Source organism: Sorex araneus, chromosome 2 (genome assembly GCF_027595985.1).
Source record: "Sorex araneus isolate mSorAra2 chromosome 2, mSorAra2.pri, whole genome shotgun sequence".
Taxonomy (NCBI): domain Eukaryota; kingdom Metazoa; phylum Chordata; class Mammalia; order Eulipotyphla; family Soricidae; genus Sorex; species Sorex araneus.
The window spans coordinates 1,683,932-1,695,573 of NC_073303.1; the positions used below are offsets into that span (position 1 = coordinate 1,683,932).

Sequence of the window (11,642 nt, forward strand, 5' to 3'; positions counted from 1 at the left end):
TGCTCCCTGGCTCCGGAGAGCACTTCTCCGGAGAGCAGTGCCTGCGGGGGGGACACAGGTTCGGGCCGCGGAGACTCGACTCGCAGCTGGCATCCCGGCGCCCCCAGCCTGTGGTCGGGTGCCAGCAGCGCGGGGGAGCCTTTCTTCCTTGGTGACGGGCTCGTCTGCCGTGGGCCGGGGCTGGCCAGTCCCCTGACTGAGGCCGCCCGCCTTCCCGTCCTGGCGCTGTCCAGCCCGACGTGCTGGACCTGCCCCGGGGCTGGCCGGGCCTGCGTGGCTCAGAGGCCTCCGAGCGGGGCGTCCCACGGGCCCGGTCAGCAGGAGAGGGCCCCGGGCAGGAGCCCGCGTGGACGGCAGCAGGCTGGCCGCTTCTCTCCAGGGAGGGTCGCGCCCGGCAGGGCCTGGCTCACCGGAGCGCCCAGCCCCCACCTCCTGCCCGCGGGGGCGGCCGGGCAGGGGCTGCGGTGAGCGCGTCTCCCCTACAGGAGAGACCCGCTTCCTCTTCCTCGGTTTCTCTTTCTTTCTGGCGGGTGGGGCGGGGTGGGGACGTTGCTCCCCAGTTTCAAGAATTAAACCGGGTTGGGCACTCTGAGGCAGACGCCTAGGGGAAGGTCGGTCTGTCTGTCTGTCTGTCTGCCTGTCTGCCTGCCTGCCTGTCTCTCCGGGCCCCGGCCTGTGTCTCTGACGCAGACCCCAGCCTGAAGAGCGAGGACGGGGCCTGGAGGACGGCGAGGGCAGGAAGTGACGGCTGCCTGCGCAGGGCGAGCAGGGCCCTCAGGGAACGGCGCGTGTTCCTGTGCTGTGGCTGGGCGCATGCAGGTGGCGTGTGCAGGGGCACCGTGTGCAGGAGCATGGCGTGTGCATGCCCACGCGTTGCCTCCTGCAGGGGGACATGGCCCTCGGGCCCTCACAGGGGCGGGGGATGGGCCAGAGCAGGGCATGGGCGAGGCAGCCCAGCACGGACCAGGGCGTTTGCATCTTGGCTGCATCTTTGCAGCTGGCAGGGCCGAGTGCCCAGGGCCGCGCAGCCTCTGCCGTGCCCAGGGCCCTTCCTGCCCCTTTAAGATATGCACACACACACACACTCACACGCACACCTGTGCACACACGCACACACATGTACACACACGCACATATGCTCACACACACGTGCACAGACGCACACGCACGCACACATAAACACACACATACACACACACACACACACACACACACACACACACAGGGTGTGAGGGGCGTTGGCATGCAGCCTCTCCCACCCCCACCCCTGCGCTGTGGCTCCTGCCCTGAGTCTTCTCTGTCCAGTGCTCACATGGGCTCCGCACTCTCGGGCCAAGACTGTTCTCGGTCTCACGCCCCGGGGGACAGCCACCGAGGCCGTCCACTGCGCCCACTGCACAGTGCGTCCAGCACATGTGGGCAGCTGTGGGGCCGCGTGTCCAGGCTGGCCGTGGGACGCAGAGGGGGGGCGCGGGGGAGGGGGCCGTGAGTGTCGGGCCGCAGGCCCGTGCCTAGCTCTGCCCACTCGTCCCCTGGCGGCTGCCCGGGCCGGACAATGTGTGCCAGGCTGCCCTCTGCGTCCCCGGCCTCGTGGCGTTTCACGATGTTCCGCTGATAACCCCTCCCGACGGCCAGCCAGGGACCGTCCCCACCTCCTGGACGCCCGGGCCGGGGGCTGGGGCGGGGAGGGGCTCGACAAAAGGCGGCCGAGCCGGGGCCGGGGGTTCCTGCGCCCTCCTGGGTCCGAGAGGAAGGGAATGCGAGGCAGCCGGCCGGAGCTGCCGGGCAGGTGTGTCCTGTGCCGCGGGCGTGGCCGCCCTTCCGCATTGCGCCTCTGCCACAAAGGGCGCATTCAGGCGTGCACTCGCGCCCCCAGGGCGGGCAGTGGGCTCGTCCTGGGGACACGCGTCACCAGGACGTGCCCCGGGGACGGGGACCAGGTGCCAGGTGGCGACTCCGCCCACCCAGAGCAGTTGGGGACGGGAAATCCCCCCCCACGCTTCCCCGCACTCCCCCAGGCAGCACCCGAGTCCCCCGCCTCGCCCGCCCGGGAGCCCGAGCCCACCGTCCTGGGGCGCCGTGTGGCTGGCCCGGCTGTGCAGTGACCCCACTGCTCCCTGGGCGCTGCCCCCTGCCCGCCCCGCTCAGGACGTTTCCCCGGTCTCCGCTGGGGGGTGACCCCAGCTGGCCGAGGGAGCCTAGTTCTAGCCTTGGCCCCGAGAACCCGGGCAGTGACTTTCACACCCCCCAGCACCCGAAACAGCTGGGTACTCCCCACCAGTGCTCAGCGCCTCACTGCGTCTGCCCTGGGCCAAGATGAGCCTCTCAGGATAGGCCCAGTTGTCCCTCACAGCCGAGCCCCGGGCCCACGACGCCCCTGCCCCCACCCCGCGTCCTGCGTCTCAGGGGCCCGTAGTTGGGGCGGCCTGTGGGAGCCGGGGCCGAGGGCCCACCCGGGTCTGCTCTTGCCACACACTCGAGTTTCTGGGGCGCAGACGGTGCCAGGAGACGGGTCCTGGGTAGGGGTCAGGGAGTCACCGCCCACAGGGCTCTGGAGCAACCACCGGAGAAGGGGCTTGGCGCAGGGGCTCCGGGGGACGGGCCGCTCGCTTTCACGGAGTCTGTCCTGTAGCTTTTGTCCTGAGTTGCACTGGTGGAGTGGAGATGGCTTCCAGGCTGGAGGGCAGGGGTGCATGGGGAGGGCCCTGGACGGCAGGAGGGCAGGGGTGCGTGGGGAGGGCCCTGGACGGCAGGAGGGCAGGGGTGCATGGGGAGGGCCCTGGACGGCAGGAGGGCAGGGGTGCGTGGGGAGGGCCCTGGACGGCAGGAGGGCAGGGGTGCGTGGGGAGGGCCCTGGACGGCAGGAGGGCCCAGTGGCGGCCCCCGAGGCTGTCCGGTTCCGCAGACGTGGCCGTGGGGCCGCACACAGCTCTCCCTCCGACCCCCCTCACGCTCGGGGTGATCTCGGAAACGCCGAGGACACGCGTCGTCCTCACGGCGATACCGGGAAGTGTGTTGAAAGTGGTTGAAATTCCTCGGAAGGGCATTTCCTTGAAAGCCCAGAACTGGCCGGGAGACGGCACAGAGGTGGCCTCGGGCCTGGGTTGTGAGCCCAGGCCAGTGGCCAGCGGGGCCTCGTCGCCCCGGAGCAACTTCTGAGCCAGAGAAGCCGTGGTCGCACCGGGCGTCAGATGCCCACTGGCCCTGGACACAGGCCGGACAGAGGCCGGACAGAGGCCGGACAGAGAATGGACAGACGCCGGACAGAGGCCGGACAGAGACTGGACACAGGCCGGACAGAGGCCGGACAGAGGCCGGACAGAGACTGGACAGAGGCCGGACAGAGGCCGGACAGAGACTGGACAGAGGCTGGACAGAGGCCGGACAGAGACTGGACAGAGACTGGACAGACTGGACCGAGTGCTGCCCAGGGAGCCGGGTCCCCGCCAGGGCCCCGGGAAGCCGGCGCGCGGTCAGCAGGCGTTTGCTGTCCTTTCTGTCAGGCCTGGCCACTCCCACCTGCACTCGCTGTCCTGCAGGACTCGGGCCGGTGGTGCTGGGGGCGTCTCCGGCTGCCGTGGGGTCTCCCGGCCCGGCCCTGTGCCCGCCTGGCCCGAGGCCGTCCCTGCACCCGGACTCCCAGCACGGCCGGGACTTCGCAGAAACCGGGCGCTGTCTGGCCCCGGGCCGGCCGCCCTTCCAGGTAATCAGGGACGAGGCGGCCCCCAGGGGCCGCTGGCACCCGGCAGGTGCTCCGAGTCCTCCCGGAAGGGGGGAGCGACAGGGCGGGCGGGCGGGGCGGGCGCAGAGGCTGGAGTTTCCCCTTCACCCAGACGCCTGGTCCTGGGTGCCCAGACCCTGTCCCGCCTGTCCCCGCCCGTCCCTGGGCCAGTGGCCGCCCTGCCCCCCCGCCCCCCAGCACTGTCCCGGGACCCCGCCTGGTGACGCGTGTCTGCGCCCTGTCACCGCACGCGCTCCCGCTGTGACTCCGAGCTCCTCGGAGGCTCGACTGAGGTCATGGTCAGGGCGGGTTGCCGGGGAAGATTCTGGAAGGAAGTGAAACTCAGAACGGTTGCTCGGCACCCTGGGTGCCTGGGGTGGCTGGCGTCTCCCTTTGCTCAGGGGACCTGTCACCCAGCAGGGGACGGGGACAGGGGAGACCCCCTCCCCCCTCCCCCATGCTTCCCGGGCCCAGGCTGAGCCCTGCGGGGCCGACGCAGAGGCCTCGGGCCTGTGGCAGGTGCAAGGTTCCCGCCGGCCCCACCCGTGGGACATTCCTGCAGCCGCCACCCACCTTCCGACCGGCAGGAGAGCCGGCTTAGGGCAGCAGGTGCTCCTGTTTGGTGTTGGGCCACACCCGGCGGTGCTCAGGGCTCACTCCCCGGCTCTGCTCAGGGCTGACTCCTGGCTCTGTGCTCAGGGCTCACTCCCCGGCTCTGCTCAGGGCTGACTCCTGGTTCTGTGCTCAGGGCTGACTCCTGGCTCTGTGTTCAGGGCTCACTCCTGGTTCTGTGCTCAGGGCTGACTCCTGGCTCTGTGCTCGGGGCTCACTCCCCGGCTCTGTGCTCAGGGCTCACTCCCCGGCTCTGCTCAGGGTTCATCCCAGCTCTGTGCTCAGGGCTGACTCCTGGTTCTGTGCTCAGGGCTGACTCCTGGCTCTGTGCTCAGGGCTCACTCCCCGGCTCTGTGCTCAGGGCTCACTCCCCGGCTCTGCTCAGGGTTCATCCCAGCTCTGTGCTCAGGGCTGACTCCTGGTTCTGTGCTCAGGGCTCACTCCCGGCTTTGTGCTCAGGGCTGACTCCTGGTTCTGTGCTCAGGGCTCACTCCCGGCTCTGTGCTCAGGGCTCACTCCTGGTTCTGTGCTCAGGGCTCACTCCTGGTTCTGTGCTCAGGGCTGACTCCCGGCTCAGTGCTCAGGGCTGACTCCCGGCTCTGTGCTCAGGGCTCACTCCTGGTTCTGTGCTCAGGGCTTATTCCTGGCAGTGCTCGGGGACCCTGGGGTGAGCCTGCTGTGGGGCTTCCTGTTTGCTGCTCTGCCGACATCAGGGCTGGGCCTCTCAGGAGCAGGGAAGGCCCGACTGTCCGTGAGTCCGTCTCCCACCGCCCTTCCCCCGCCCCCTCCCGGCTCCGTCCAGGCTCGCGCGTGAGGAGGGGGAGCCAGGGAGTAGCCCTGGAGCACTGGACGGGCTGCGAGGGTCAGACCCCTCCGGGCCTCCCCAGTGGCCCTGTCCCGCCTCCCCGGAGCTCTCGCACGGCGGCCACCCAGGCCGGGGCCGTCAGCCGAAAGACAGAAATTCTTTTTTTTTTTTTTTTTTTTTTGCTTTTTGGGTCCCACCTGGCCATGCTCAGGGGTCACTCCTGGCTCTACACTCAGGAATTACTCCTGGCAGTGCTCAGGGGACCATATGGGATGCTGGGATTTGAACCCGGGTCGGCCGCGTGCAAGGCAAACGCCCTCCCTGCTGTGCTCTCGCTCCAGCCCAAGACAGAAATTCCTTCTTAGAGTCCAGCTGGGCCGAGAGACGGGCAGCGGGGCAGGTGCTGGCCTCGCGCGTGGCCGACGTGGGTCCCCCCCGCACCCCGCGGGCCCAGGCTCGGCCAGCAGTGGGCCCTGAGCACAGAGCCCCCCCCACACCCCTCCCCGCGCAGGCCAGAGTCGGCCCCCGCCCTGCTCTGCAGATGCCTCGGCCGCAGGCGGCTCCTCCCCAGTGCATTCCGGGCAGAGGTGCGGTCACTCCCCGCAGGAAGGCCCCGGCCTCCCGGCCTCCCTGCCCGCCCGAGGCCCTGAGGCCCCGAGGCCTCTGCTCTGTCAGTTACAGTTTTATTTCCGGTTTGGGGCCACACCTGGCCATGCTCGGGGCCCCGCTCGGTGCTGCGGCTGGAACCCGCCGCGCCTGCACCCCGGCCGCAGAGCGCCCCTGTGACCTCCGGCTGCAGGGTGGAGAGTGGGAGCACTGGGAACCGAGCCTGGGGATGCTGGGGACACTCGGGGCCGCCTCCGGCTCCTGCCCGCCCCCCAGGGGAGCGTGTCCACCCCCTGCTCCCCGATTTTCCTCTGGGCCCTCCGCTCGGTGACTGGGTGTCCAGGGCTTTGTCTCTGCAGCCGCCGCCTTAGGCCGACAGTGCTCGCGAGCAGAGGGCACGGCCGGGCCTGCCCCCACCGACAGTGGACGCTGCCGTCCTGCCCCTCACCTGCCGCCCCTGCGCCCGGTCTCCTGTGATGTCGTGTGTCCCCGTGATGTCGGTGGCCCCCACGGGGGGCTCGTGTGAAACGGGCAGGAGGGAGACGGTCCCTTTCTCCCCTCCCGCCTCTGCCCCCGGGCCCAGGGCTGCTGGGTCCTCGTCTCACTCGCAGAAAGGAATTTAGGAGTAGACGGCAGTGAAGTAAATAGATTTTATTTTATTTATTTATTTACTTTTTTTTTTTTTTGCTTTTTGGGTCACACCCGGTGATGCACAGGGGTTACTCCTGGCTCTGCACTCAGGAATTACTCCTGGCGGTGCTCGGGGGACCCTATGGGATGCTGGGATTCGAACCCGGGTTGGCCGCGAGCAAGGCAAACGCCCTCCCCGCTGTGCTATCGCTCCAGCCCCAGTAAACAGATTTATTTGGGGGGTTTGAAGGTGTGGAGGGGAGGTGAAGCCGGCCTGAGGCTGTCCGTGTGGGTAGTGGAGGGAGGCCGTTTGTTTCTCTGGCCACACCCTGTGATGCTCAGGGCTTACTCCCAACTCTGTGCTCGGGAGTTACTGCGCCCAGAGGGCCGAGTGCAAGGCCAGGCCTTGCCCGTGTGCCGTGAGGCCTCCGAGCTGGGCCGTGGGGGAGGCAGGAAGTAGCAGTCGACGCTTTCGTCCTCAGGGGTCACCCAGACTCAGAGGGGCCGTGTTGTCCCCTGGGGGTTCCCGGTGCTGGCCGGGGCCGTCCCCAGCAGGGGCCGTTCGAGGGACCGTCTGTGAAGTCTCGGCTCCGATGCCCTCACCAGGAGGCCTGGATTCCGCCCGCTCGGCCCACACGCCGCCACAGCCCTGGCGTGCCCCGGAACGATGGGGACAGACAGACAGACGTCCTGGCTGGGCACCGACCCTGAGCCCTGCTGGGTTTCGGTTGGGGCGGGACACGCGGTGCTCCTTGGGGGCCGTCTGCAGCTCCGAGCTCACATGTCTCCGGCCCTGCTCGGGGCGTGACTCTGGGCCACCCACACGCCAACCCGCCGGACTCTTCCTCCCGTGCTCGTCTGGCCCCTCGGACGCCCTTGTTTTCAGCAGGGAAATGGGGGCCTCACCATTGGCTCAGGGCGAGCCTGAAGAAGCAGAATCGAGGGTGCGGGACTGTGTGGCTCAGGGAACGCTCGTGACCCCCCCACGGGCGCCTGTGCAGGGGGTGGTGAGCTGCACAGACCAGCGCCTTCCCCGCCCCTGTGATGTCGTCGGCAGAGGCGGCGCTTACCCCGGTGTGTCCTGGGGGCCGGGCCTCTTCCTGCTCGTCTGGGGAAGACATGCCTGTCCACCTGGGGGTCTCTGCAGCTCCCCCGGGCGTGTCGTGACCCCCGGGCCGGCCTGGCCCCCAGCAGCCCGAGCGCGGGGCGGACTTGCGGTCGGGGCCGGGAGAGCGGCTGGACGCGGCTCCGAGGAGCTTGGCTGGGAGGGGGGTGTTGGCGTCTCTGGGGTCACACCCGGCAGTGCTCAGGGATCACGCCTGGCAGGGGACCGTACGGGTGCCGGGGACCCAACCCTGACCGTGCCACCCCAGGCGAGCCCCACCCGGCGGTGCTCAGGGGCTGCTCCTGGTTGAGTGCTCGGGGAGTCGAGTGGCTCAGGGTGGAGCCCAGCTGGGCCTCCCTCGGGCCCGAACCCGGGACCCTGCGAGCACGAGCTCATCCTCCCAGCACCTCCCCGGCCCAACAGTGGCCGGGAAATGCTGTCCCGACCCGATTTCTGAGTCAGCAGCTGGGGACCAGGCGGCCCCCCCAGCAGGCTGGGTGCGACTTGCTTCTGTGTGTGCGTATGTGTATGCATGTGTGAGTGTGTGTTTGCATGCATGTGTGTGTGTGTATGCATGTATGTGTGCATGTGTGTCCCTGTGCACGTGTGTGCATGTATGTGTGAGCATGTGTGTGCGTGTGTGTGCATGTGTGTTCCTGTGTGTGTACAGGGACACGTGTGTGTGCACATGTGTATCCCTGTGCACGTGTGTGCATGTATGTGTGAGCATGTGTGTGCACGTGTGCTTGTGTGCATGTGTGTGCACATGCATGTCCCTGTGCATGTGTGAGTGTGTGCATGTGTGTGTGCATGTGAGACACTCCTGGGGACCGTTGAGGAGCCGGGCAGTGCCCAGGTGGTTCTGGTTGCAGCCTGCAGTGCAGCCCCCAGGACCCTCAGCTGAGCCTGCTGAGCTCCCCTGGGCCAGCCCCTGCCCAGCCCCCGCCCTGCCCGGGCTGGTCTCCTGGGGCAGCCCTGGGGGTTGCAGCAGGACTCACAGGGGGCCCAGCCCCAGCAGGATGGTTCCTGGGCGTAGAGCCAGGGTGGGCCCTGAGCATCGCTGGTGTGACCCCAGCCCCAATAGAAGGTCACTTTCCTTTCCACCGGTGCCCGTGGCGCTGGCAGGAGGCTCCTGGGCGGGACGGGGGCGGGACGTGGCGGCTTCGGGTGCCCCCGGCTGACGGGCTCGGTTCACGGGAACGGGAGCAGAGTCATGGCATCGGTCAGGCGGCCGCCAGCAGGCGTGTGCGGGGTGTGGGCTGGGCGTCCAGGAGGCCTGAGAGGGCACCAGGCACAGTGGCCCCGAGGGCCAGGCCCGTCTCCAGAGGGACAGGACGGGTTCCAGGGGCGGGGGGACGGCTGCCGAGAGGGGGGGTGGGGGGGCTTCCCGAGTATCGGCTGTTAGTCCCGAGGCTGGAGCGGGGGGGGGGGGGGGCAGGGGGGCGTCCAGCGTGTCGGCTGTTAGTCCTGAGGCTGTTAGTCCCGAGGCTGGAGCGGGCTCGGGGCTGTCCACTGGCTCTTGGCGTCCGCCCGTCCCACCGGCGCCTGGTCTGGGCCCTGCCCGCAGCAGAACGGCCCCTTGCTGGACAGGCCGGCGGCCAGATGGGTTTTCAGGGCTCGGATGCAAATGAAAGCTCCGGGAGGGCGGCAGTGCTGGCTCCTGCTCACTCGCGGTTACTCCAGGCGGGGCTGCCGCCGGCCCGCCGCCCTCTGCAGGAAGGCGCCGAGATTCCATCCTCCAGGGACCAGCTGCCGGCCACGGGGCACTTACACGGCGTCCGTCCGGCTGAAGGACGCGCTTTAGCACTGATTGGCCCCTCCCGCCGTGGCCACCCTGGGGCTGGGGGGTCTCAAAACCCGGCGGGGGGCAGTGCCAGGAGGGGCCTCGCCTGCCCCCACATTGACGTTATTGAAGGGGAAAGAAGGCGGCGGGGGGCTCGGGCCACCCTGAGCGCACGAAGGCCTGAGGCTGCACCTGCTGCTCTGACCGTCGCCCACCGGCAGCTGCCCGGGCCTGGGCCCACCTTGGGTGTGGGGCGAAGCAGGACGGGCCCCGCCCCCGCTGGACCCTCCCCGGGAGCCGCCCCCAGGAGCCGGGGAGCTGGAGCGGGTGTCCAGCCCTGCTGTCCAGCCCTTCAGCGGGGATGGGCTGGGAGGAGCCCTGGGTGCGGGCAGGACCCCCCCCCCCCCCGCGCTGGCCACTGCCCCTGGTTGCCCGTTCCCCTCAGTGACCGGCCTCTCCTTCTCGCCCCGCAGGTGTGCCTGGCGCCATGCCCAACGCCTCCTGGGCGGGCAACCTCAGGGCCATCAAGTGGAATGACATGGAGGATCAGCACGGGGGCTGCCACGGTGAGCGTGGGGAGGGGCGGAGGGGTGGGGAGGGCGGGGCGGGGGGGCACAGGCTCCATGGGGCTTCCACCAAGAGGAAGCCCTTCTCCCCCTCCCTTTCCCTCCCTCTCCCTCTCTTCCTCCCTCTCTCCCTCTCTCCCTCTCTCCCTTTCCCTTCCTCTCTCCCTCTCCCCCTCCCTCTCTCTCCCTTCCTCTCTCCCTCCCTCTCTCCCTCTCCCTCCCTCTCTCTCCCTCCCTCTCTCTCCCTCTCTCTCCCCTCTGTCCCTCCCTCCTCTCTCCCTCCCTCTCCCTCTTTCTCCCACTTCTCTCTCCCTCTCTCCCTCCCTCTCTCCCTCTCCCTCCCTCCCTCCCTCCCTCCCTCCCTCCCTCTCTCCCTCTCCCTCCCTCCCTCCCTCCCTCCCTCTCTCCCTCTCCTCTCCTGCCCCCCCCCTCCTGCCCCCCTGTAAAGGCGCACCTGGCCTGCACCATCCCGGGGACGGGGAGGCCTCACCCTCCCCGGGATCTGGGGGCCCAGTGGTCCTGGCCGCGACACTGTGTCCCCGGTGAGGTCCCTCTGTGCCACCCTGAGTCTGCGGCCCCGCCCGGCCCATCCGCCTGCCCCGGGTGCCTGCGTGGACACGCACATGCCCGAGCTGCCCCCTCCCCGCCCATGGCCGCCCTGACCCCAGTGGGCGCCTGCCCCTGCCCAGGGCCCAGTCTCACCTCTGCTCCCCCGTCCCCGGGGCCCTGTGGCCAGCCCAGCCTGCTCCTCACAGGGGCCAGGGACCCAGGTGCTCCCCCCCCTTGGCCCTCCCGGTGTCTGCCCCCCGCCCCCAGGCCCTGCACCGTCCTCGGCTGAAGGGAGGGTCAGGAGGCGCCTTGGGCACACGTCTGGGGGCGGCCCGCACCCGCCCTCCTGGGCCGCGCAGGGCGTCGGGGCTGTGCCCGGGCCTCGGGGCTGGCGCCCGCCGAGCCCTATGGTTCCGCAGCCCCCGAGAACCGGCCCCCTGTCCCCGCAGGCCACTACGTGCACGGCATCTGCATCTACGGCCCCGGCGACCTGCCGTGGCTGATGAACTCCCAGAGCCTGTTCGCCAACAAGTTCGAGCTGTCCACCTACCCGCTGACCCTGGAGTGCCTGGAGCTGCAGCTCCGCCAGCGCGCCCTGAACCAGAGCGAGGTCCCGCTGCAGCCCAGCTGGGCCTTCTGAGGCCGCCCGCGGGCACGGCCACCCACGGGCACGGGCACGCACCTTACACGGTCACTCACACAGTCACTCACACGGTCAACTCACATGGTCACTCACACGGTCACTCACCTTACACAGTCACTCACGGTCACTCACACGGTCACTCACCACACACAGCCACTCATGGACATGGTCAGCACGTGGTCACTCACCCTGTACATATACATAGTCACTCACCTGTACACTGGTCGGCAGCCTATACACTGGTCACTCACTCACACACTGGGTAGTAGCCTATACACTGGTCACTCACATGCTGACCAGTGGCCTACACACGGGTCACTCCCCTACACACAGTCCCTCACCCACACACAGTGACTCTCCCTTATACATGGTCACCCATACACTGGTCAGTAGCCTACACACTGGTCATTCACCTGCTCACTGGTCAGTAGCCTACACACTGGTCATTCACCCACACACCGGTCAGTAGCCTATACACTGGTCACTCCCCACTCACTGGTCAGTAGCCTATACACTGGTCACTCCCCACTCACCGGCCAATAGCCTACACACTGGCCATTCACCTGCTCACTGGTCAGTAGCCTACACACTGGTCACTCCCCACTCACCGGTCAGTAGCCTG

General features: G+C 68.8%; 1 protein-coding gene across 3 annotated transcripts in view; it reads left to right on the plus strand.

Moving 5' to 3' along the window:
• The window catches only part of GCNT2 (glucosaminyl (N-acetyl) transferase 2 (I blood group)), a 32,390-nt gene extending 21,366 nt beyond the window's left edge, over positions 1-11,024 (plus strand). For all 3 annotated transcript variants that reach the window (XM_055128945.1, XM_055128944.1, XM_004618838.2), the window contains exons 2-3: positions 9,736-9,828; positions 10,827-11,024. In XM_055128945.1, the coding sequence (XP_054984920.1) occupies positions 9,736-9,828; positions 10,827-11,017 (284 nt within the window). In that variant the 3' untranslated portion in view covers positions 11,018-11,024. The remainder of the gene's footprint in view (positions 1-9,735; positions 9,829-10,826) is intronic.
• The last annotated feature ends 618 nt before the right edge of the window (positions 11,025-11,642 follow it).